The 27,429-nt window shown below is 44.3% G+C and overlaps 1 protein-coding gene across 1 annotated transcript in view; it reads left to right on the top strand.

Moving 5' to 3' along the window:
* LOC146180850 (protein O-mannosyl-transferase TMTC1-like) overlaps nucleotides 1-27,429 on the top strand; it is a 158,141-nt gene that overhangs the window by 120,140 nt on the left and 10,572 nt on the right. The window contains exons 10-16 of the mRNA XM_084575666.1: nucleotides 7,487-7,690; nucleotides 10,210-10,377; nucleotides 11,386-11,499; nucleotides 13,372-13,515; nucleotides 15,382-15,593; nucleotides 23,003-23,138; nucleotides 26,015-26,159. Of these exons, the coding sequence (XP_084431792.1) occupies nucleotides 7,487-7,690; nucleotides 10,210-10,377; nucleotides 11,386-11,499; nucleotides 13,372-13,515; nucleotides 15,382-15,593; nucleotides 23,003-23,138; nucleotides 26,015-26,159 (1,123 nt within the window). The remainder of the gene's footprint in view (nucleotides 1-7,486; nucleotides 7,691-10,209; nucleotides 10,378-11,385; nucleotides 11,500-13,371; nucleotides 13,516-15,381; nucleotides 15,594-23,002; nucleotides 23,139-26,014; nucleotides 26,160-27,429) is intronic.

The following is a 27,429-nucleotide window of genomic DNA, read 5'->3' as shown; positions in this document are numbered from 1 at the left end:
AGCAAGTTGGAAAGTGTGTCTTAGACGCTTCCTTGCAAACCATCTTTCGCGCACAATAATATTTTCGTGGGCAGTCCTATACGTTCGAAATTATGTGTCTCTACTGGCGTAAACCTTAATATATTTGTTGTGACGCTCAGAATCTTTGGCATACTGAGCTGCCTAATTCTACAACTCCTCTTTTCACCAAGAAAAAATATGTTTTAGTAACGGTATTTTGGCCTTATCTAAAGGGGGGGGGGGGGGGGAGATAGGGGAGATCTTCCCTTCCTTTTAACTCTTTTTGTGTGTCATCTTTATGATTTTATGAGCCTCATTGATTAGAAGTTCTCTCAAAATGCTTGACCATAATCGCCTTTTACTTTGTCTAAACATTCGAACCGAGGTAAACGGTCTCTTGCTGCCGATCGAGGCAGTCGCTTAAAACGTAAGATAGAAAACCAACACGAAACCTAAGTGCGGGGTCATTCATTGTACTAAGAAAAGAAAGAAGTACATCCCAAGCAGAGCTTTCTACCATCTATATTTTTGGTGAATCGGTGCTGTGTCATTTCAGATAGTGGATTTTGTGGAACAGTTCGAAACGTTTTTAATGCAATATCAAAATCGAGCCTGAACTTCCTTTCCGCTGTCGTGACCTGCGACCGCTACCGTGGAACGGTTTCGCAGCGCGCGATTCGCTTCGGTCGTACGTGCCCCTAACTTGCACGTGACCTTGCGTGCGTAGATATTTTTACCGTTGCAGGAATAAGAAGTTGAGGCTGACGGATGTACGTGTGGAGCTAGGGGAGGTCTACCGGCCGGCTTAACCGGAGTTTCGGAGAACACGATCGAAGAGAGAATGCGTCCCGGGAGGAAGAGAGCTGCAAGTGGGAGGGGCGGGTTCTGTACAGCGAACTCGGAAGAGAATCGAAGGGGTGGAAGGTGGGAAGGGGTAGGACACCGGGGTTTGCCGATCCAATTTTCCGCCGAGCAATTTCTCCCGGTCACGCTCACTCGCCGCGCGTCGGGGACCACAAACACGACGTGTTCCATAGCGCCAGTCGGCCGGTGGCAGGTGTTGCCGAGGGCGCAAGGAATGGTCACACCGCTCGGGTCACCACGTCAAGCTGATAGAGGCCGAAGCGGCAGGTAACTTAAGTTTTAGACGAAAGCTGACCGTATCACCCGCTGTTAATCACTCCTTGCTGAAAGAAAGCCTGTCCTAAAAAGCCAGCGTGGCATTGAAATTGTAAGCGGAAATTGTAAGCAGTTGTAAGCGGAACTTTTTTAAAAGTTCCACTTACAACTGCAACCTATGTGGAACCAGAATAAGAGTGTATGGAACCGCGTTTTATGCGGCCAAAACGAAATAATGGCTCATTGGAGTACCTTGCTCTGTTGCGCACAGCTTTAAACAGGATACGACAGCAGCTGTGAATTTGAGAAAAAAAAAAAGCGTTCATTAGGCGAAAGCCTTACATTGTTACGTTTCAAGGTCGCGTCGTGAGGTACAAAATACAAATGAACTGTGTTCGCGCCAGGGCTCCAACCACCATCCTTCCATCCTCCAGCCTAGTGAGCTAACCAGTACTCTGTATTTCGAAGCTTTTTATTTATTGCGTGGGAAAACTTCCGATAAAAGCATACCGGAAGAGCTCATGCCTAAAATCACCATGCTGCATAATTCCATCCAGCGAAATTTCAGTGATTCCCCACCATCACAAATGCAAAAATTATGGAAGGCACACGCAAGCATCGAAATACGGTAGACAGCTGTACTCCACACGCCAAAGTACGCATTTTCGGAACGCCAAATTCGGTGATCGTGATATTCGGCGTAGCGGTCCATTATACGGGTCTCCCGCAAACTCAACCGCCTCATCAACTTTAATAAATCACAGGGACATCCCAGCTTTTCTCAACAGGCAAAAATTAATACTACGGTGTATTTCGAAGTATTTCTTAAGCGTTCGATTTAATACGTCCCAGAAAAGTATATAATCAAAGCACAGAATAAACAGTGATCAGCGGTCACAGGCGTATTGCGCAGGTGGCAATGCAACACCCATGGCACGAACATCTTAGCGTGAAGCAATATCTTGACAGGGACCATGAATGTAGGCAATTTAAGGAATATGTTTGCAGTAGATTGAATGCACATGCACTTCGCGCGGTTAAGCGGTAGTGTCAAGAAACCCTTGGTAAGGCTGCCCATACACCCGTATAGAGAACGAATACTCAGTAAGAACCTGGTTTCTTTTCCTTCTGGAGAGCTTATAGACATAGCTAAGAAAAAGCGCTTCATTAAGGAATTCCCATCTAGTCACCTTACGATCTTGTCCGGTAAGTGCAAATATATAAGGCAAATGAGCACTGAGACGCCTAATCAATTAATCAATCAATCAGTCAATCAATCAATCAATCAGCCTTTTATTTTCTCTATATTTGAGAAGGAGACAGGACTAAAAGCTCGAAAGCTTGACAGAGGTCCTGCCCCCTTTTTTACATTGGCATAGCATCAGACAACCGACAATAAATTCTGCGCTATACATTATAGCACAAAAGAAGATAAAACACCTTGAAAAAGAAGCAAAAAGTACCAACACGAAAATACATGCAGCGTCATCACACAAACTTGTTCAGAAAAAATTTCTTAATAACAGTATTTGAATGCTGGAAAGGGTCAAACATTTCTTTGTTTAATTTATTTAAGAGCACAGGCAATGTGTAAAAGATAGATTGTTCTGAGTAATATGCTCTAGGTGTAGGAACTAACCACATTTCTTTATTTCTGGTTTGTGGAATATGGGTGTTTCTTGCAAGTTCTGCCAAACTACCAATGTAATTTTTACTGCTCCTCCGAAGCACTTTTGACGCACATTAAAAGTCTGTATTCGTGTAAAGCGAAGACTGGCAGGATTTCGTATTTTAAAAACAGGTCGGTTGTAGGGAAACAATAAGGAACATCAGCAATGCATCTCACAGCTCTTTTTTGGAGAAGATAAAACTTGTCATGTGGTACCCCAAACGATAATACAGTATTGTAAGAGAGACAGAACTAAAGAGTTATGCACCAGCAGCCTAATTTTGACAGGAAGAATGTTGCGCAAGCGCGATATAACTCCGACAGCTGAGGATACTTTAGATCTAATATAATCAACATGATCATTCCAAGTCAAGTGCTTTGAAAACATGACAACAAGGATTTTGACAGAATCCACTATCTCCACAGGATCACAGTTTAAGCATAGATTGAGTGGCCTAAACAATACCTTCCCCTTCGGAAAGTACAACACTATTTTAGTCTTTTGAGGATTAATCTTCAGATTAATCTAATAATTACGGCTACTAAAAAAAAGGAGTGGTTCGTCCATTTTAAAAAGAAAAAGTTCGCGGAAAATGTTAATGCGCGAACAAGTGAACAAGGTCTATTGGGCCAAACTCTCTGGGGAAAAAAACTTGAGATGATGCATGGCCTCTTATTGAGTGCACATGAAGGCTGCGAATATTCTTCTATTACCTGCATCTTTTTTTCTCGCACAGTGTAGAACTTGCTAAAAGTAGGCAAGGTATGCAAACACGCAGACTTTGCATATTTCTTTTTTCAGCGCTCCCAAGCCTGAGTTTGTCGCCTCATATCCAAGATTTTTGAGTCACAATATGCTGAACTGTTGCCAAGATAATGCGAATGAACTCGTATGCAGTAGAGGGGACATAACCCCCGCTTATGGCACCAAAAATACTCGACCTGTTACCTATATTGACCCAAAGAAAATGTCTTCAATTTCTCTCAATGGAGAGCAGCACCTGATGTCTCGCAAAATTGTTCAGTCCAATGCCCTGACAACGAGTCCATAGCTCTCCTTCTCTAGCAGAAAAACGCAGCAGGGTGTTCAAGAAAAGGGAAACGCAATGCTGAGGAGGAGGAGGGAAATTCAAAGGCGGCCTCATGATCGCAGCACGCTCGCTGGCATCGTAACCACCGTCGGGCTTTTCTGCTGAGCAGCGCTCGTGGACGACAGACGACAAAAGGGCCGACAACAGGACGCTCATTATCAACTACATTTTTTTCTTTTTTAGAAAATGCATTTGTTATAAAAGTATCGCTCTTCTGCAGGTCAAGCGTTCCGTGACACAACACGTAGCTATGGCAATCAAAGTTTTCGAGAGCACTGCATAATCTGCAGTGGAGAAATGCGTTGCTGCTGCACATGGTACATTGCGCGCCGCTTGTCGAACAGAACCAGCGTTTCGTTGAACGCATCAAAGTTCACCGGCGTCCTAAAAATAGGTTTACAGTAAAGGAGCAGTATCTTTCCTCGCGAAATCTCGCTCACACATCTCGCGGGCAAATATCGCTGACTAAAGATTTTTACTATCAGCTTCGAAAGGGTTTCGCCTTAATAATTAGTCCGCAGGAAGGTTGAAGCGCAGGGAGGAGTACGGTTGTTTCTGTGGACACCTGAAGTCTTTTTGGGGTACCATCGGGTCCACACGCCACCGACCGGATTTTCGCGTAATGGGGCTAGTAAAGCTTTTGCTTAATTAAAACTGTCAATAAACTGAAGTTGTTTTTCATGCAAACTGACAGTACTGACGCATGATTGTCCAGGTTTTTTTTATCGGGTAAGCTTCAGCATTTTGTGCAGCCCGAAAAAACGAAGACAGGGGAAGGAACACGCACAAAGAGCTGACTATGAACTGAAACTTTTGTTAGGATGGACACAGACACATACGCACGTACGCACACGCACAAAACAGAAACATACCAAACCACACTCCTCCTTGCACATTGGGGTACCGTGAAGATAATTCCGTTCTCGCCGGTGTAGCCCCACAGGTGGTTTTGCGGCACACGAGTTCCGCGATGTGGCGATCAAATATCCATCTACCAGCAGGGGCATATCTGATGATCTGATGTGATGTGTCGATCAGACATGCTTCTACTAGTAGATACATAGATGATATCTTTATTACTATAGGCATATTTCACTGCCACATCGAGTACCTCCTGTGTCGCAAAACCATTCGTGGCGTTACACGTTAGAGCGAAATTATCTTCACGGTGCCTTCCCTGTGCCATGAGGTTATGTACATGTGCGGTATGGCATTTTTCTGCTTTTGTGTGTGTATTTTTTTTTCCCCGTGTGCCTGTGTGATCACGTAGATCACGTAGCGTCACGTAGATCACGCTCTACGTGATCACGGTCTACGTATTTTTCTACGTATTTTTCTTGCCCTGTGTGCCTGTGTGATCACGTAGATCACGTAGCGTCACGTAGATCACGTTCTACGTGTTCACGTTCTACGTGACGCTGGCGGTAACACAGGACGTTCCACGTCCGCCGCTATGGTTGAGGGTGGCGCTGGTGAACACTCTCAAGGTTCGTATACAGACAACATAAATGCCCAAGAAAGTAGCAGGGGGGACAGCGGCCGATGTAGCTCAGTTGGAAGAGCACCGGACGCGATATTCGGAGGTCGTGGGTTCAGTTCCCACCATCGGCACGTTGTTTTTTCTTCTACTTTGCGTTTAATTATCTTTCCCCTAATCAGATTACATTAACAATTTTTGTGATTATCCTAGTAAACATTAAAAAAAAAGACATAAAAGTACCATCACCAACGCTTTCCTCGGCCTCGCCGACTGTTGGCTTCTTTCCTTCATGTATTACAACGAGCACCCTCATTTCCCCTTAATTTATGCGTACCCATCTCCGACATGTCCTTCAAGGGAAGAAGCGCTTCTTACACCGTCCCCACCTAACCGACTGGAGCACTGGCTTTGGTAAAACTGTACTGCTCCTGGCCGTTCTTACATGTTAATAAGCCACAGAAACTACTACATCTGACATTTCCTCCTGGACACTATCGCCTCTAAATATGACTAATTTTTCCAGGGGAGAATGCAAGGAGCTTGATATCCCAGGTAGAGCATTTGAAAACTACCCTGGCCTACTTAAACGAGGAATATACGCAGCGCACATCCGCATTTTCAACGATGGTTCAACTATTCAAGAAATTCCCCCCTGGGGCCTCTTAAGTGCCCTCAACAAGCCATATACTTTCCCACCGATTGCAGGGGAAAACGTCCTCTACGACAGCTAGCTGAGCTTAGCGGTATTGAAGATTTTTCCTATATCCGGCACCTTACCCCCGGCCATTGCGTTTTACCTACTGAAACGCATCTCTACAAATTCTCTTCAAACTGCTGAAGAAACCAATCATCAGCCCGTCGCCATTGACATTGGGTATCTCCACGTTTGGCTATTGCCGCAGGCTACTGCATAATATTGCCTTGGATATCAGCTCACCATGGCATTCTCGTCAGTGGAAAAGCAGATGATACGGCCCGTAAAGACCGCCAACATAAGAGATACATTCGGACTTTCTTCACGAAAACTGATACATACCATCTCGAATAAAGATTTTCTTACGAAGGGACGGCTCTGGAACTTGGCAATGCATCACTACTAGTTTCTTTATTCATGCGCTCCACATCTAAGATCGAGACTCCTTCCCAGAATTTCTCGTCGTTGGAAACTCGTATCACCGACTTCGCGCGAACTCTCCCTTTAGAAACGGCTCGCGATACAGTTTCGGTCAAATGAACAGTTCGCATTTTGACAACTGCAGCGTGATCGAAACAGTCCTGCTTGAGTGCTCTGCATATACGCTGACGAGCGCGCGTACTATGAAGCAAGTGGAGCCCTGGAATAGGGACACCAACCAGCGCTGAATGCTCCACAAAAAGAGCAACCGCGAAGAATACCCTCATCAAATAAAAATATTCAATCAATCCTCAAGGGCTTTAACAATTAACAGAGTTTTAGATACATTAGCAACAGAGAGGAGCAGTGAACTTTTATCTGAATATTTAAATGACATTGTGCATCTCTACAAGCTATAATTTCCTTGAATATTTTTCAGCTCATTTCTCAGGATATGCATTTCATCATTTCATGTCCTAACATTTCTCGACAATTCTCGTTCGTTAGCACGTACTTAACTGCGCCATGTTTCTTCCCTATAGTCCTCATTTCTTTCATTTTCAAAACCGCTCTCTTTCCGTTTCTCTTTCCCCTGTCTATAAGTAAACTTTATTTTTTTTCTCACGCTTTCTATTCTGATCCCTCGCTTGTTGGGACGAGCTATAAAGTTTCCCTAAAAACACCTCTAAAGTAACACTGCCTCTAGACGATAGCTGGAGCATTTCTTGGAATATTGTAATACGTAGTAAAAAGTACACATCCATTTACCTATGCAAATTAATATATTTCATAAGTAATCAGTTGCCGTACTATGACTACCTGCGTGGGCGTTTAGCTTTTAGACCTGCGATTTAAACAAATTTTCAGACATTGTCACGAACTGAATAACGCGATTATTTCATTTCATCGGCCTGTGATGGTCTTTGTTTTTTTTTTTTTTCACTATGTGGTCTGCTTGTGGGCTTCTATACTTAACGTTCCTTTAAAAGTTACCTAGCCGTCGTTTGTCTGAGATTTCCTGAGTGGCTTTATTGTGCTCCATTTTCTCCCCAACAGAGGCATGAGGACGGCTCATTCAATGCAGAGGACCGAAGCGTTCGGAGATCACCTGGTCCCTTGGTGCCGCTTTTGATGACCGTGCTGCCTTTCTTGCCGGCTTCCAATCTCTTCGTGCCCGTCGGCTTCGTTGTTGCAGAGAGGGTTCTCTATATCCCCAGGTACGGCTCTGACACTTCTCTTCTCATCAGTACCAAGCTGATCTCAGGACAGTTGTAAAACTACCGACTTTAATTAGAATCTGCACTGAAGATCTGAAACGATGACAAGAAGGAATGAATGAAATTACGAAAAATAAAAGTTTCCTATAGGGGCTTACAATGAGTTTACTAATTTCAAAGTTATCTTCGTGCACTTCGCGCGTATTAGTGCCACCGTGTAAACAGCCAATGGCAATATGAAATGAGCTTTGCTACCTGTGTTATTTTACAAAGAGTAGCTGCAGATTTCAATGCGAAATCGTTCATTGGCTCATGGGTAGCCCAGACAGAGACTGTCATCAGAAAGTGTCATCCGACCATGTCATCGGGCAGTGTCGTCAAAAGTGCCAGCAAGAACTGACAGGGATGAGAGCTGGCATGGGTAATTAATATATCAGTTGATTATGAACATATCTAAATAGCAGAGGTTATTAAGTCAGGGAAACGCTCATATAATTGGATGATTCATCATCATCATCATCAGCCTGATTATACCCACTGCAGGGCGAAGGCCTCTCCCATATTTCTCCACTTAACCCGGTTCTGTGCTAGCTGCCCCCACTTGACCCCTGCGAACTTCTTAATCTCATCCGCCCACCTAATTTTCTGCCTCCCCCTGCAGAATTGGATGATTATATGTGAATTAATTAGGTTGTAGATGGGAGCTGCAGACAGAGCATATCCGCGCGAGAAACCATCTAATTTCACCACGTTTTGGCATCCAATCTTATTCAAGCATGGCCAACTCGATGACAACCTTCAAATCTGGATGGGCTGCCTCCAGTATTTGGCTCCTGGACTCCTCAAATTTAGCCAACCAAATTGATCTATATCGATTATGGCCAAATCAGTGCCGAACTCAAAATTCATATGAGCTACCCCTAAAATATGGCCGCCTAGACCACAACTTCACCAGGCCAGAGTTTCACCGGAATCGATATCTAACCTAATTCTAGTATGGGCAATTCAGAGCAGCCTCTAAAGTAGTATGGGCCACCACAAAAATTGGCTTACTAGATCCTCAAATTTGACATCCTATGGGGACCACCGAAAGTATGTGGGCCACCCACAGAATATGTCCATCTAGGCACCCGAAACTTGACTTCTTCCGAACTGGACCACTAGAAACGCCAAGTAACCAAAAGTACTAGGTTACGAAATGTAAAACTCATAACGGGACCAGGCACAAAACTCGCAATGCTTTCGCGATAATGCACGTAGGCACACTTCTATGTGCCACTGTAACTTTTCAGTTCAATATTCTGAGTAGCATGGCAAAACAAAGAACACATTAGAAATACTGTGTTTCAATCAGCCTGGAGTACCTACAGACGAAAAAATGTACCTGGCTTGTTCGCTTCCTATTGTCTGGCGTCTACCCATTCGCATATAAAGCGTAGCTGAATCCATTATTCCATGTGACCATGACAGTGTATAATCAACGGCCTTAAGGCGACTTACGGAAGCTGGTGGCCACGTTGGCTGGCGATATGTATGTAGAAGTATGCGTTGAAGTGGTTTCTTCCCACCATTTCCTTTATTATTGTTCCTGAATACACCGCCATTATCAGACTTTGATTTTTCAGGACCATAATAATGATAGTTTGCTTCATAGACTATTTGCTTCCGTCCGATTATTAATTAATGAAATGTGTCCTCATAGGCTTTCTTACATACTCCGGTGACAGAGTTTTGTTTCCTAGCCTGATTTATATGTCCTTATTCGGTGCTTTCGCGACTAAATCGCGAACGACCCTTTTTCGCTTTCTGTCTTTATCCGATGAAAGCATTCTTTAAAACGTGCAGCGATCATGTCTTCAGCTTTATTTACGCACTTAAAGCAAGCATACCGTTCGTCTTATATTAATACTTGCTTTTGTAGTTTCTCTCTCGGATAGCTAAGGCTTCCAAACTGAGCATTGCTTCGAAATTGTCAGCTTAGACTTTAAATGCGTGGAAACGTAACCAGTTATCGAAAATAAATTACGGCTTTTCTTTTTTTTTCTTTTTTCCAGGTAAAGTATAGGCTCCAGTAGGATGGCAAGTTGGGCTAGTTGAGTTACGTTCACCTTGAGGAAATATGCAGCGCGAACGGAGACGACGGACGAGGAAGTACACAACACAAGCGCTTGTCCTGTGTACTTCCTCGTCCGTCGTCTCCATTCGCGCTGTATATTTCCTCAAGTGCAGACGCATTGTGCTGGCCCAAATTATTCCTTATAACAGCTACAACAAACGACAAGTTTCTCGCCAAAAGTAGTGTGTGCCTTCCGCTGGGATTTGCGAGGATTCATGCTCACCGCACTAACGTATTCAGTCAATATTGCAGCGTTAAGGCACTCACGCGAAGTAGTTCAGTATTTGAATTCGTGGTCTTTGGTATATTGCATATTTTGCATGCCTACCTAAAATTTCTTATCCCCAAAGTTCAAACGTCTCAAAGGATGGCTTGCTCATTACTTGTGTCTGTTTCTCCACAGCATCGGGTTGTGCCTGCTCGTAGGTGAAGGCCTGTGCCGCCTACAGACGAAGGAGCTCGCAGCGGTCAGACGATGTAGCCTCTTCGGCTGCAGCGTCCTTATCCTGCTGTTCGCTGCCAGTACCTGCGATCGCAACAGAGTGTGGGCCTCCCGAGAATCCCTGTTCGAGTGAGAACTTCTTCATGCCGCTTCAGCAAATATTTGCCTCATTTCTAAGCCAGTATTTGTAAGCGTAACATGCTATTAATGAAGCGGAGTACTATGTCGAGCATCTCGCATGTGTATATATGGAGACATCTTTGTTCCGTATCTATGTTTTTTAATGTTTCGGCAAAAGCGTAGTGTGCCCTAATTACGATGACTCAGGCTCCTAAATTATACACCCCGGCTACAAGCGAATCATTGAATTGAGGCCCGTGTCTTAGCAACGCTACTTACATGGTGTCCGTTGATGATATCGTTATAGGAGAGCAATACTGAGGTTAAAAACGGGTGCTCACATGAGGGTATGTACTTATGATCATTCTCCGTCTTTCATCAGGTCTCTTGTAGAAGGCCGATGCAACTTCAGTTCTACTAAATTCATGGACCTCAGCAATGTCATTATAAGGATACTGAAAGAATTTTCTTAGTCGTATTGAACTTCAATTGGTCTTTTTATGTGGTCTTTGCGAGATTCCCAGTCAAATTTAAAGCAATTGCGTGAATTTTACCATTTACAAATAATTTTTAAAAATTCGTGCTCGGAACACATAACAATCATCTGACCGCGCATCCTTTGCCACACCTGCTGCGTTAACGTAGTGTTCTATTAAGGTGACCCTTCGAATTCGGTGCGCCCACGTGACATGACATGGGTGGAATGGGGCGTAGCAGGGCTCAGTGGCAACCTTTCATTTTCAATTTTTGTGGCCCGCTTGAGTTTGTCGAGTTGATGGAGGAGAGTGGGAGCAAAATGTTTGATTGCGAACAGTATTTGTGTTAGTGAAGGCAACTTCAACCGTTTCGCGACGTGGTGACGAATGGTGGAGCCCTGTTCGTCGGCTTTTTCTAGTATCAGTACACATTTCATGGCCCGTTTAACATTCTAGTTATGGAGTAAAACGTCTCGCTCTGAGAAAAAAAGAAGGTCTACTCTCCTTGGTATAAGCTGACTGTTGCTGTCTCCCAACGCAGGTCAGGCATCCGGAACCTACCGGGAAATGCAAAAATGCATTACAACTATGCAAACCTGCAGAAGGACTTGGGCAACACCGATCTGGCCATCAACCACTACCGGCTGGCAATTGAGTACGAATAAAGGCATTTTTTAGTTGTAGCTGTCTGCGGGTTATGGGGAATACAGCGAAGTTACCTGATGCTTTTAACACTGATACTATTGTGTAATGTTGCAATATTTGTTAACATTAGAATTGTCGGCACATGGCTTTCTTTTCGGGAAGAGGTGTCATGTCTTGAGTGGCTCTACGTCGTTCAAGATTATTTTATGTTATAATAATTTCCTCCTATTGTCCCGGACCTTCTCTTTGAGCTTTAAAATGAAGAAACAAATTGGTACTTAGGCGATCGCCAAGCTTTGTGGGCGAAAGCAGGAATCTAGAAATAACCCAAAGCAATGCTGGCTTACACCGACGCCGTAGTGGAGCGCTCCGGTAGTCTTGATCACCTAAGATTGATTAGCTTGCACCCGATGTCCCACAGTAAACTGTCGCCTGGTGTTGCGCTTCCAATGAAACGCATCGTTGGGCTCAGTAGTCGTGTCGCCTTAACTCTTATCTACTGTCGCTAGGTCCTAGTAGAGAGTTACTTTTGAATATATTTTCCTTTCTTCCTGGCTGTTGGACTGCCGTTACGGCCAACCGAAAGTAGATCGCCTGTGGCGCCATTTTTATCAGGGGAATATTACGTGCTTCAAATGACAGGCATAACATTTATTAAAATAGGTGCAGAAAAAGCTGGTGAATTGTGCTTAGTTTGGGGACCTTAAATTTTCGAAGCCTTATTATTTGCGGACGAAGTATTGTAAGATAATGTGAAAATTGTCATATCGTGGCATATATTATTTACTTGCTGCTTAAAGTCTACAAACAAAAAATATTTAACGACAGTCAGAGTTGATGAGTACATTTCGGACGTCAAGCAACATACAGCGCCATATATGTGGCTGCCTTTAAACCATGTAGGTGTTCATTGCGAGTTAGAAGCGTTGGTAATGTGACAGCATGTTCTCGTAACATCCCAGAAATTCTGCTTTTGTCTATGAGCAACTTATCAGCGTCGCCCAGAGGCTAAAAAATTGCTAGTTGTTCGGAAAGCAGCTGTATTATTGACATGCGTTCAGGATAACCTGAGCTATTCTATTTCTTGTAAAAGCGACGAAAAAAAAATGTTTGACAAAGAAATGCCTCCCTAATTCCAAAAATTGTAAAAGGTCTGAGAAACGGGGAAATTTTTTTTTTTTTTGAGGGGGGGGGGGGGGGGGGGCAGGCAAGTTTGCCAAGCAAAGTTATTCATCAGGATGAACCTAGCTGTTTCTACGACCGCAGTAGTTATCAGCGTTGAAGGTTCGCATGAGCTAGTATAAAAGCCTCTCTTATAAGCCAAGTCACTGCGGGATGGTAAACTTCATAAATGAAACCAAACCAAGCTCCCATAAAACGATCTAAAGCTCTGCACTGCTCATCAGTATACGGGGTAAAAAATTGATTTGAAAATTGCCCGTTGCAGCGCTGGATACAATGAGAGTTAGTGTCCAATTCCTGCACACGGCGGAACTTCTGCGTTGCCTTTTAACAACAGGCCATGTTCGTTGTGGTATTTTTACTTTTTTGAAATTTAGAAAACCATGATATCATATATCACCATACACTCACCTGAGATATTTTGCTCAGGTGTTATGGTTAGAGAGTACACTCAGTTGATATATGATCCAGACTAAGAGTTATTTTCCTTTTTTTTAATTATGGGAGACTTGAGTATTATTTCTGAACTGTAGGGTACGTAAGTAAAGGAAAGCTCACCTGACGGGACGAAATCTTCAGTAAACACATTGCAGCACTAACACGTTACTACTTCGCAGACAACCAGAGAGTTTTTTATTCGGCTTCTGGTTGCATCAAAATCCCATTTGCAATTGCTTAATATGCGCTCACTGTCTCGCAGACTTTGGCCGGAGCATGCCAGCGCGCACAATAACCTGGGCACTCTCTTGACGTCGACGGAGGAAGCCGAGCATCACTTCCGCCACGCACTGCGCATCAACCCAAACCACCCCGGCGCGCATTTCAACCTTGCCAACATTTACAGGTGGGCGTTGAACACATGATTTTCTTTCTATCTTCATCGATCATGTATTATTTCTCGTACATTAGGAATAATGACTCGCGACACATGTTTTTCGAAAGACTGGTTATATGTACCTTGAAGCTACGGTTAGTAGTAAAAACGAGACATTATCCCGACAATCGGTCTTTTTCAGCGTGGTGGCTGTGTCATATATCTATACTGCATTATGAGTATATCTGCATTTCTTCCTTATCACCGGTGACCCATTTTATGTAGCTAAATAATATCGACAAAAGGATGCTCAGTAATCACCGCAGAAGAACAATGTTATGAGTATAGAGATCTATGCCACGCATTCAGTATTTCGAGTAACAAAATAACCCGCTTGAACTCAGCTATCGTAAACATCTCATCCGCAGTAAAATTTAACATCTCGTCAAAGCATTTTTACCACGTCATGAACAAATCAAAACCTCAGATCGCTTGCCTTCATATTATGGTTGTCTATTGTCTTAACATGACGTCGTGCTGCGCCAGGCGTTGGAGATGTCAGAGCCCGCACTAGGCGACCCAAGAGAGATGTATATAGTAGCTGGGTGACTCTGGGTGGGGCCATGGCTTCATCCATTACAAACGATGCAGTGTTCTAAACAGCGCGGTTACAAGCGGAGAAGAGGAGGATCTTTGAAGTGGGGGAAGTGGCGACGCCTGTGCGCTTCTATTTTCCTTGCTTATGTTGCACCAGCAGTGGCTAATGAACTTCAGCATCAGGCTACTACTAATCGAGGATTACGGAGTTAAGTCATCAATGCCGTCACGTGTTGGGGACAAAAATTGTGGACCACGCACAGTGAAAGTGTCAAAAGAAAAATGTTATCTTTTACAGTAAGACGCAGCAAGCGAATTAACTATCCGGATCAAATAACAACAGAAGATGTATGATATTTTAGGTGAAGTCAAGAAAGAAATTGTACAAAAAGCGGAGTGAAAGCAACCACTGCTGCCTCCAAGAGAGGCGGTGATGGTAGGCTGATGTGATGATGAGGCAAGCGGCAATTAGGTGTCCACAACTAGAGCAAGACGCGGGCAGGGGTAAAGGATTTGTCTTTAAACTGGCGTTCTTATGGTAACGATGATGGTAACCGGCCGATCACCTTTCCTTTAGTGGGCATGAAAGCCATCATCTGTACTGCTCCGCTAGGCCGAAGTGACTCGGCGAACAGAGCTTGGACCCTATTTTATGCAAAACAAGTACGTCAGACATGAAATATTTTTAAATAATGAAAATAAGAGTGTTTTCAAGTCAACAGTGTTTCAAAGTTGTCTGCAGTGTCAATTAGCTTTACACGTTTTGCAAAAGGTTGGTTCAGAGTAACTTCAAAGGAATGTTCGCGTGTCTCTGTGCGCAATGGGAAACCCCCATACAGTAATTTTCGACAGTGCAGATTAGTACATACTTCGCAGATCGGTACCGCTTTTCGCAGCTCTAATAGCTAACTCTTATGAAATGGGGTACAATATTATTTTTCTTGCTTTCGTCTTCCATTTATCATCGCACATAACTTATAAACATGAAAGCTTAGGATTCCTGAAAATTGAATTCCATTAGTGCTGGTCATGTATGCTGTGCATCGTACATTGAGCTCTGTAGCGAAGATGTCTTCATTACTTTATGCGGCGCTCAGTTGTTTCCCTTTGATGCATGTTTTTTCATTCTGCATTATCGCTTGTGTCATGATATTTTCATTATTCTCTTTATTTTATGTATTTTATTATATTTCCGGCCTTCCCAGCAATGTTATTTGTCATCCCCCTCTCCCTGCAATAATACATCATTTCAACGGGAGAAAACAAGCAAAAATAATGGAATCATTTTTCTTTCTGCAGCAAGCGTGGCCAGCAGAAGATTACCCGCATAATGCTTGAGCGAGCGGTTGACCTTGATCCAGAGTTCTGCGAAGCGTACTCTTCTCTAGCGGTGCTAGCCGCTGACGAAGGAGACGCAGTCGAAGCCGAAAGGCTTCACCGCCTAGCTCTGCGCAGCGACGACCGGAACGCCGATGCCTGCAACAACTACGGAACGTTCCTTCAGACATTGGGTGAGTGGAACCTCAGCATCCAGCCTCCTTGCCTTCGGTGGCTCCTGAAATACGCCGCAATGCTCTTAACAGTCGCGCTTCTGAGGAGAGAAATTCATACAAGCAAAAAATTAAATTCATGGTACGTAAATATCATTCTGGTATTAAATTCATGGTACGTCAAGATCATTGTGTTAATTTTATTTATTTATTTATTTATTTATTTATTTATTTATTTATTTATTTATTTATTTATTTATTTATTTATTTATTTATTTATTTATTTATTTATTTATTTATTTATTTATTTATTTATTAGTCTGGCCAGTTTTGTCATCACCCTCAATCATTTCAAGAATTAGTTGCCATAGCAATCAATTAGGAAACATAAAAAAAAATGCAGAGAATCTTTGCTAAAACTCTAACATCGTGAGAAAGAGTAGTTGGACAGACTTTGCTTACCTCTCATCTATTTTTCTGTAGTTGGCTAGAATAACACAAATTTTTCACCTGTAATTTGAGCACATTTGAGCGCATGATGGACACTATATTGCGCGACCTGCTTGTGCTATTTGGACGACATTGTTGTTTTCTCGCCGGATTTCCCGTCGCATCTCGCTCGATTGAAACATGTTTTGGAATGCATTACTGCAGCTGGCCTCCAACTAAATTTAAAGAAATTTCACTTTGCCGCACACCAATTGAGCATTTTGGGCCATGTTGTTTCTAAGGACGGTGTGCTCTCCGAGCCAGCTGAACTTCATGCTGTCACTGCGTTCCCAAAACCACCCACGGTGAAAGAACTTCGAAGTTTCCTTAGGCCTCTGCTCTTATTTCCGACGCTTCTTCCGCAATTTCGCTTCCATCATCGCGCCATTGACAACCCTCCTTCGTGGAAGCAACGACCTCCCCGGCTGGTGCTCTGGCTGTGACGAAACGTTTAATACACTGCGCCGATTGCTTCCCTCACCGCCCATGTTTTACCCTGTTGCTCCTACTGAGATCCACACTAATGCAAGCGGCACAGGGATCGGTGCTATTCTAGCGCAACGCAAACCCGTGTGTGCGTACTATGTTGTCGCCTACGCGAGCCGCACCTTGACGAAGCCGGAGCTGAACTACTCAGCTACTGAGAAGGAGTGCTTAGCCATAGTTTGGGCGATAGGGAAATTCCGCCCTATGTGTACGGTCGACCCTTCGAAGTCGTTACGGACCATCATTCTCTGTGTTGGCTGTCCGCCCTTAAAGCTCCCACTGGCCACCTCGCTCGCTGGGCATTACGGCTTCAAGAATATGACATTCGTGCTGTGTATCGATCTGGAAGGAAACACAACAACGCCTACGCACTGTTTCGCTATTCCCCCATCGACTGAAGTTCCTTATCTTTGACCAACATGGCAGTTGAGCAGCCTAGAGATCCATGGATCACCTCCCTTCGCTTTCCTTTCGGTCCCTTCGCCCACTTCGACGCCTCGTGCATATCGCCGCCAAGCTGCTCCTTTCACAATTCGCGATGGCCGGTTGTACCGCCGAAAGTATCTTTCTTCCGGCCGCAAATGGCTGCTCGTCATTCCTCGACACTTGCGTTCCGAAATCTGCGCTTCATTTCATACTGACCCGCAAGACGCTCACGCTGACGCATTCAAGACTTATACTCGGCTTTGCTTGCGTTTCTACTGGCGCGGAATGTACACCTACGTCTGCAAGTTCGTTCGCTCATGCCATGATTGTCAACGCCGCAAGGTCGGCCGTCGCCATTCCACCGGCCCCATGCAGCCTCTTACTTGCCCATCAAGTCCTTTCGATCGAGTAGTCATTGGCTTCTACGACTCTACACTGCAGCCGGAAACCTCTGGGTCATTGTAGCGGTAGATCATCTCACCCCCTACGCCGAAACCGCCGCTCTACCTGCTGCTACAGCACGCGATGTTGCTGCCTTCATCTTGCACCACTTCATCCTTCGTCACGGAGTGCCACGGGAACTGCTGAGTGACCGTGGTCATGTAATTTTATCTGAAGTGTTTTCATCCCTTCTCCAGCAATGTAACATCACCAATCGCGCTACTACGGCCTACCACCCGCAGACTGATGGTCTGACTGAAAGCTTCAACCGAACCCTAGGCGACATGTTGTCTATGTACATGGCTGCCAACCTTTCCAACTGGGACACATTGCTACTCTTCGTCATGTACGCATACAACACCGCTACGCAGACCAGTACGGGATTCTCGCCATTTTTCCTATTATATGGACGTCAGCCATCTTCACCACTCGATACTATACTTCCTTACCGGCCCGGTTCTTCTGAAGTCACCACCGTGTCTGAAGCCTCGAGATACGCTGAGGAGTGCAGGAAGCCCGCCGGTTCGCTCACGTCTTCCGACCAAGGCCGACAGAAAAATCATTTTGACTCCGCTCACGCCACCCACAGTTTTTTTCCGCAAGCCCGTGTTCGGCTACGTGTGCCTTGTACATCACCGGGCCTCTCCTTCAAGCTACTGCCGAAACACCCTACCGCGTCCTTGAGCGCACCTCACCCGTCAATTGCATTGTTAAGCCCGACACGCCTTCGCTAGACCTTCGACGACGTGGGCGTGAGATCGTCCATGTTTCTCGGTTAAAACCCTACTACGACCCAGACATACTGTTGTCCTCCTAAATCGCCAGGAATGCTGCCTCTTCTCCTGGGGGTGATTGTAAAGAAGAAGATGACCTGGCGCCAGCGCGTGGCATGAGACGCGAGCACCAGCTGTTCGAGCCAGCGCCTACCTGCAAGCGCCTACCTCGACGTAGCCCTAGCAAATGAGCTCGCCTTACAATAAAGCTCGTTATAGACTAATTAAAACTCTAAAAGATTAACTAATTTTCAAAACTTAGTGACTGACTGATTGAAAATTTTAATTTGATACAAAGGAGTAGGTGTGTGGGTGGTGTAACTAGTCCGCGACTCCAGCAGCTATCGCTGCTGTCCATATACTTGTTAACGAGGACATTTTGGACGTAGTGTTCAGAGCTACAAAGTGCAGGCTGCCATATATCAACAGCTGACACGGAGTTCCGACAATCAGGTGGATTGTTGGGGCAGGTCCCCTCCACTGCCTGCACGAACGCAGCGCTATACTGCAAGACTCGCGGTAACATTTTACTATCCAGCTAGTATGCTGTTCCTCTGCGCAGTACCGATTTTCTATGCAGCTGTAAGGCGTTGCTGTGCAGCTGCTCCAGCAGCAAGACTGGACTTCGGTCAGATTAGTAGCCGCCGGATTAGAAAATGAACTCAGCCATATATATTTCATAAGTGCAAGTAAGTGGCTGGCGATTATTACATTAACGCTGAAAGCAGCACAAACAAGAATCGCAGTAGTAGACATTTATGGAAGCAACCAAGCTATTAGTAATGTTTCAAAAGACCAAGGGCTTCAAGGAAGTTATCACAGGAATATAACATGTCAACCTGAGCGAGGCAGTCATTCGTGCAAAATATTTGAACTTAACACAGAATGGCAAAAGGTTCACTTGTGTACTCGAATCTAGGACGATGAGCCACTGCTGTATTTTCTGATAAATTATGTATGATGTCATCAGCCTAAAGACAGTAGTGAATCTGAATTGATGACGAAACTCACTGTTTATTAAGAGGCGCAACGAATGGTCGACAGTTTCATTTTAACATGTGTATTCAGGTGACGTATGTACAGGGTGCTCCATTCCTAGTCCGAACAGGCGAGCAGGTGGCCGCTTAATTCAGATCGAAATTGAGCCCGACCCGAACATCCATGCGGAGCACCACCTCCAGGACCATCTGGACATGCGCCACTTTGCTTCGGTGCAGGGCCGCGTGGTACACAACAGCGCCGTGAAGAGAACTACCAACTGCTCGCGTGTTCGCACTAATGATGAATTTCAATCGCAGAGCTGGAGCACCTCTGGAGCAACGTTTTCTGCTCTTTTTCGAGCAACTGTACTCAAACACAGATCCGGAACACGTCTCGCGTCTTCCAATTGCAGCTGGGGAGCAATTGCCGAGTTAAGGTCACTCCTTGAAGCAGTCAAGACTGCTTCGCGGAAATAGGCGGAGCCAGCCGGAAGTTTGCGTGACGTTTTCCTTCAGCGGCTATCTCCATTTACGTCGGCTCTCTCTAATACCTCCGCCATATTTACAAATGGACAAGACGTGCTGAAGTCGTCTGCGATCTCACAGAGGCAAAACGCACCGGAGCGGCACTAGCGCCAAGCTTGTCAAGGCGCATTATTGGGGTCTGAAGGCGCCTTTTTGGCAGACGAAATTTTCATGTGCTTAGGAATTTATCAGCCCAGGCATAGGATCAAAAAGGATCATGTAATGCTCCATTTCTGGCGGCTTTGAGGTGTATTCTAAATGAATAAGATAAAATAGATATCCACAGGATAGGCAGCGGAAATGCCATGCCCATTAATCTGAACTCCAAATTAGTATCGCTGCTAGAGCGCATCGAAATGGTAGACTGGACATATGAATCTATCAAGTGAAAATAGGTAAACGCACTAGGTCAGACTACGTGTTCAGTTATGAAACGCACCAGTAAATGTTACGTTTGTAGGTAGTCTGTTCCAAATTTTTGCTAAGGTCGGCCTATGTTATAGTATATATCTTTGCATGTTTTGGCCGTTTGTCATGTCAAAGATGAGTACGAAGTGAAAAGGCACTCAACTTGCACAAAAAGGAATCATATTGGAGATTTTGTTTTTCAGAAAAAGAAAATGCAATAATCAAAAGCATTTGATAACGTGTTCCAAAACATAATTCAAATGCTCCAAAACTCTCATTTCGTTGCTCCCAAAGCTGCTCCAAAATGCTCGAGTCTACTTCCATCCCTGGGCTATGCTTAGTGCCTTTGGTTCATGAATCCTTGAAAACGACAGTCCGTTTTGTAATGCAGGTCCAGATAAAAGACTGTTTAATTTGGTTGCTGCTATGAGAAGGGATTTTACTTTGTTCATCTCGGTAACGATTGCTCACGATCGGCATGTCGCTGGCCTTCAGCAAGTATGTTTTCATAGCAGCACTGCATGAAGTGATCTTCACGATAGTCTGTTCAGTTTTACAACTTTAGAAACTTTTTGTGAAGTAGTGAATTTAATCGGGGATGTAATTGTTGAACACTAAACTATAATTTGAAGAACTATATCTGGCCGAACCCTCAAGTGATTGGAACCGGCAGCTGTTCAAAAGCTACGAACTGTAAGCTATTAGATCAAAGTCCTAGATCCAAAGCAGAACTTTGTTATGTGCGAAGAGGGATGGCGCAGAAATGGAACCTCGCGACTTCCTGGGAGGGACTGGTCGTGGGGCCACTAACGTTCCTAATTAATTTTAATGGTAACTCAATTGATATTTCTTCAAATATATCTCTGTTTGTAGTTGACTGTATCGTGCAATAAAAAATATACTGCTTCTAGGATACTCTTCAGCTCGGAACTGACTGCACTCATATCCATGCTTGGTGTTCAAAATGAACTTGACTATGGAAAAGTAAGCTCATCATTGTCTTTTATGAAAAAAAAATCAAAATTTGAGCTAAATTTTGGAGAACAATACAGTTGCTTAGCCAGGGATGTACATAAAATGTAAAAGTGTTATATTGTCGAACGGCTGCTTATAGTGTATTAAGTGACTACGAAAGTTGGTAAAAAGGTAAATTTCGTCGTGTGAAATGTAATACTTTCACAGCCAGACTGCAAAAATGCTGCTCCTTGCCCTGTGTTCGACCTATCATAAACTATGCCTCTTTTGTATAGTACCATGCACAGCAATAGTAGATTGAAACTGCATTTATTTATAATATTTATATGTCATTTTAATTATGTCGTTATGCATATCATTGTATACCTCTTGTATGCCTTATAAAAGGGGGCTTGAACCCCGTCAAGTGATATTTTTTTTTTCTTTTTTTTAGCCCCTTTCTACTTCGACGTAAAATAAATTCAAGTTAAAAACTAGACAAAACTTACGACAGTGCAGGTTCGTATTGGGCAGGTATGCGCGAGGAGAAAATTATGCTGAAATGAAAATTTATTTGCAGTATAAACAATATTGTGACTCGTGCAAGTAGGGAAAAGATAAATTAAATATGCATAACATTTCATGAAAAAAACGAGATTAGGCAACATTCTACGTTTTTGAACCACACTACCACTATAAAATTTGAGAACACTCTGCCAGAACAAACAAGTCTGCGAAGGAATCTTTTGTCAGAACTGAAGCTGCAGAACCGGCCTTCGTAGACGAAAATGTAGCCTAAACTAATATATCTTTTTCTCTAATTTGTCAGCCACGTATTATAAAGTTCTCACGCAAATAAAGGATATATAATATAACAGGAGAGAACGTACGTAAGACTCTTTCTAATGTCTACATCTCGAACGTACAGAGAACATCTAAATATGCACATGTGAGCGCCATCTTTAGGAGCAGGATAACATAGTATGTTCTCAAGAATGGGCATTTTTCTGAAGTAAAAGTGGCATGTCCAGCCACCTACCGGATACGGCACACTCGGGAGAGTGGGTAGCATAGTGCTATACAATGTGAGAACATTGACAGAATAGCATGCCAGGCTGACATAACCAGTAGAGATGTAATAAAGGACGAATTTCTGGGCCGCATACGCTATAAACAGAGTCCTTAGCACCTTCATGTACCGCTGGTTGCAGACAGACTTGTCGAATTGAAAGGACAGCGTTTTGCATTTCTCCTGTCAATAGTTTCTGGCACGCCACACCACGCTTACTGTGGAGAACAATCTTTACCAAGAATCCACGCTTGTTGCACTGCGAACAGAGCTTCTTGGGTGCGAACAGAACGGGAAAAAACTATAGATTTCTATGTTTTTGTCTGGTATTTATGGGGGGGAGGGGGGTATGGTAGGGGATTGAACGATTTACTGGTGTAAAGTGACGCGCATTTTAGAGACATGCTGCAGTTCAGCTTATATCTTGTACGCAGGTAGGTGGTGGGAGGCACGAGTTTAGCTAATGCAAGTTTCCTAAATTACTAATTAGTGGCCGCATGATTAAAAGCTATTATTTAACACGTGGCGCATAGATAACAAATTTCTGCTGTGTGGCAAGAATTGAATTACCTTGGTTTAAAATATTGTTTACTGGTTCTCTAGGCGCGTATTTGGCATTTCATTCTACATCACGTCGGGAGACATTACAACGTCTCAATGCTTACAACCACAAGCCCTTCCTCTCTGCTGTGCAGCAAATTTGAACAGCATATAATAAAAAGCAAGTCCAGGGCCCCTCAAAACGCTGTAAAAGGCGTTTCCTTTTTGTTCGTGCTTTTAATACCATATAGCTGAATTAGTAGAATGAACTCTACTGTCTTTTTTTTTTATATCAAGCAGCACTGGCCCTTTGAAAGTTCTGAATGTTCTTCTGTACAGGCCGGATGGAAGAAGCCATGACGCAGTACCAGAGGGCACTCGATCTACAGCCGAATCACACAGTTGCCTTGCTGAACGCCGCCAGGAGTCTGCGCAGCATGAAACTCAACAGACAAGCAGAGAGCCTCTACAAACGGTACTCACTCTATCCATCCTGGTCGCGTTCGCGAAGTAGAACAAAGAAATGTAGAAACACTAGGATATTTGCCGCTGGCCACACCATAGAAACAATCGCCGCATCTTTCGTTTTTCGCATATTTTCGGCAAAATATCATGGGAATTGAATATATTCCCTACTGTAGCGTGAAGCTGCCAATCACTTTTTTTAGTAGTGTGAGCTTCACTTAGATTAATCCAATTTTATTATTTATTTTAGTTGCGAATTCAGCGCTTTTAGATAGGTTGAAATAAACTAATTTTTGTCTGTGCTCTAACACGTAAACATGTTTGCGTGTATAATCAAAAATAATTGTAAAAAAACATCACCTTTGCTTCAGTATTTCGGCTAGAACAAAATAATTCAAAAAACTAAAGCTCATTTCTCTATCGGGCAAAGCAGCTTGACGAAAGCTGAACTTTGCACGCTGTCGAATTCAGCCAAAATGATGTGTAAATATTTGAAATGGTAGGATCAGCATCTATGGCATCAATCTCAATTCCTCATTTCTTATTTCCCACATCTTTCTATCGTTTTCCTCGGCCTTCTCCTCGAAACCTAGACGTATGTCTGCATGTTCAGTTCCGATTAATAGCTTCTATTTGGAAGTTGGACAAAATAAATATTTTTCCAGGGGCACAACTTAACCTTACTGTTACCTCATCAGCCTGCGAGAAAGTACTCGTTGCAACCGAAATAGGACGAGTTTTGAAGCGAAAGCTTTACTATCCTCATTACGCGAAGATCACTATGTCGTTGCGAACACTCGAAGAAAATATTTTTGTGAACAGTGTGCTGAGCTTTCATTTTAACCCACGCCGAAAGTTCTGGCAGTGGTAAAACATTTAATCCTTCAGTAAAACAAGCTTTTGGGCGAGTTGGTAGCTTACATTCGACATAGCCGCAGCGAAAAAACACAATCACAGAAGGAAGACACGTACACAGCAGCGTTGGTCCTTGTGTACGTGTCTTCCTTCTGTGATTGTGTTTTTTCGCTACGGCTATGTCGAATGTAAAACATTTAATATTTTCTGTACATTAGGTTTGCGGCACTTTAAGCCTATTACTGAGGGAAACAGGTTTGTAAACATCATATTTTTGAGGCTTTCTTAGCGAGTGACTCAAATCCATTGCTCAAACCTGTAGTATCAGGCAGATCATCAAACATTTACGCGGGTAACCAATGTTAAATACACTGTCGCAGTCAAATAGAGGTAACGCAAGAACGCGGATGAAACCGTTGCCTTGTTTACGTGACGTTTCGTTCGTATATATCTTGTTACGGGGCGGCAAGCCGATGAAAATAAGGAGACGGAACATGACCGATTGCGATGGTAGATGACGTTTAATGAATTGTTAGCGGGCCTAGCGCTAGCGCTCCTGCCCGCGCCACTGCCCGCTTCTTCTTCGCTGCTCATCCGTAACATAACCCGGGGCCACCGAGCGATCGTCCCGATCGTGGATGAGGAAGTTACCCGGGGCCACCGAGCGATCGTCCCGATCGTGGATGAGGAAGTTACCCGGGGCCACCGAGCGATCGCCCCGATCGTGGATGAGGAAGTTTACCGATGTTGACGATTCCATGGCATGATGATGGGCGTATCTGGATGCTTGAAGAAGAAGACGACGAAGGAAGAATAGAACGGCTTGCCGGTATGATGATTCCCGATAAACCTTGGTCCAGGACACTCTCGGGCCACACGTTGCCACGACTCGATGGCGGAGGCCAAGGCACGCACCGCATGGTATGGGCAGGGGTCATGTGTTCATGTGTGGTGGCGTCTTGGGTCGGTAGGGTCTCAGGTCGGCAAATTGAGTCAGTAGGGTCACATGGTCATCGGCTCTCTCGATGTGTCTTGTGGTCGTGGGGGTGACATCTCGGGTCAGTCTCCTTCGTCGTGTCTTGTGGTCGGGGCGGGGGGGGGGGGGGGGGGGGGGGGGGGGGGACGAAGGAACGGCGAGGCCTTGCTGGGTCCGGCAGACTGGGGAAGAGCCATGCGATGCCTCCTAACCTTCAGCCGAAAGCGCAAGAAGACGCAGGGCGCCGAAGCTCCGAACCTAGATGAGGGGGTGATGGTAAAGTACCCCGCACCTCCAACCAAAATGTTAACGGGGCGGCAAGCCGTTGAAAAAAATGGAGACGGAACATGGCCGATGGCGATGGTATATGACGTTTAATGAATTGTTAGCGGGCCTAGCGCGAGCGCTCCCGCCCGCGCCACTGCCCGCTTCTTCTTCGTTGCTCGTCCGTAACAATATATATAAGACAAGTGAAGGGGAAATGAGGGGCTCGTCATTATAAACTTTAAAGGAGCCGACAGCCTACGAGTTCAAGGGAATTCGTTGGGGATATTCTTTTTTATGTTTTGTTGTTGGTATTGAGAAGAATTAGTCTCATGATTACTTCTAGGGACAAAGAGTATTAAATGCAAAGCGAAAGGAAAAACAACGCGCCGATGGTGGGCTCTGTTTCTTGTTGTTTGTAGTTGTTTTTTATGTTCCTTGTTTGCTTTTTTTTTTACCTACCCCTGCAATAGCCCAATAGGGCTGTAATGTGTACAAATAAAGAAATAAATGCGCTCCAACCCAACCTTATTCTCCTAGTTATTTGCCTTTCATGGTCCGGATCTGTGGTTACTACCTGCCCTCAGTAGACACATTCGCCTGCCACTTCCTGTGAGGCAGTGAAGATCACACCTAACCGTAGGTCTGTACAGGAAAAGAAATCTACTGATTCTTACAGAGCGCAAATATACCGAAAGTGAAATTCGAGATCTCACCAGGACACGCGTGTTGCAACTCGGTAGATGGAGTAACGGTTCGTGACGATGATTCTGACTGCGGATTCGGCCCAGGGCATTGGCGGTGGAGCCAGACCCGCAGGTAATGGACAACCTGGCCGTCTTCTACATCAACGCTGGCCGACTGGACGAGGCACGGCAGCTCTACGAGGAATCGCAGCGTCTTTTTCCGCACCACCTCGACAGCAGGGTGCACCACGTAAGCCCAGAAGCAATTATTGTGCTGTTCATTGAATACTAAAGCAATTACTGAGAGTAACAAAGAATTTACGCACGTAATCGAGAAAAGAGTAGGCGTTTAAGCATTGAGATGTTTTAAGCATGGTTTCAACATATTAATACGAGCGAAAGCTGCGTTAAGCATGATTGAGCATTGTTTAGCCAGAACGTGCATGGTCCGGTGGTTTGAATTAAAGGGACGCTCTAGCTTCCCATTTACAGTAGACGCGATAGCCTCTGTAACACCGCCTTTTTCATTCCGCGATACGTTTTCACGGTTTTTGTTCAGTTTAGTTTTGGGGAAGGAAGGCGTCAAATCTATCTCACTTATAGGCGGACCCCTACACCTAATTAGATCAACGTCGCACCACCTTTTTATTCCGCGATTACTTTAGTATTTCCAAATATTAAACTGCGCACAACTTTTGTAGGGTGGTCAGATTCAGCCTAGCGTGTTTGGTTCGAAGCCCAACAATTAGTATATGCAAGCGTCTTTTCCATAGGTGTGCGAAACACCGTTGCTGTTACGACTGTAGGAAGGAGGAAAATAAAGTGCACGGGTTTGCCAACTAACACTAGGTGGGCCACCCCTGCTGCCTTGCGCTGACAGAGGTGAATTCAGAGATGAGACAAATAAATAAAGGTAGAGAAAACGTGCGTCGCAACAGCCGTCGTCCGCAAATGATGCGGTTGCGAGTGCAATGACGGCACTCACTGCTGAATGGGCAGATACTGATACGGCGATGTCAAGGGGCCTCCGCCGCAATAGTTCCTAGCCTCAGAGGGCTGCAAGCGGCACCCGTCCTTATATCAGGCGCATGGCAAGTCACATGGTTAGGCACGCGTGACAAATGGGCGAGTCACGGAGTTATGCACATCTTTCAGAACAACATCACCTTGGGCTTTGCATGCGAGAAATGGAAAAAATATTTCCGCCTTCTGTTGCTGGACAGCTTGTTTTTATGTGGTGAAATTTTGTGGAGACCTTATGATAATTACAAAACATCTGTTCAAAGGCAAGTCTATGACTTTATTATGGGCACCAAAATCATGCTTCTACTTCAACGTCATTTCTGGCTTCTGATATTAGGTTTCCTTCTTACTAAAAATGCGCCGATTAAGAAGGTATAAAGGTAACCATTGATGAGTTTACTAACAGAAAAATAAATGTGCTCGGAAGTTTTCAATGCATGAACACATTTTAAAACTGTAAAATGCAAGGGACGATCTAGACTTCTCCGGCTAGAGAT

This window comes from Amblyomma maculatum, chromosome 8 (genome assembly GCF_055883805.1).
Source record: "Amblyomma maculatum isolate TAMU_Amacu chromosome 8, ASM5588380v1, whole genome shotgun sequence".
NCBI lineage: Eukaryota > Metazoa > Arthropoda > Arachnida > Ixodida > Ixodidae > Amblyomma > Amblyomma maculatum.
The sequence above is the reverse complement of the archived record's forward strand: the minus strand, read 5'-3'. Positions and strand labels throughout refer to the sequence as shown.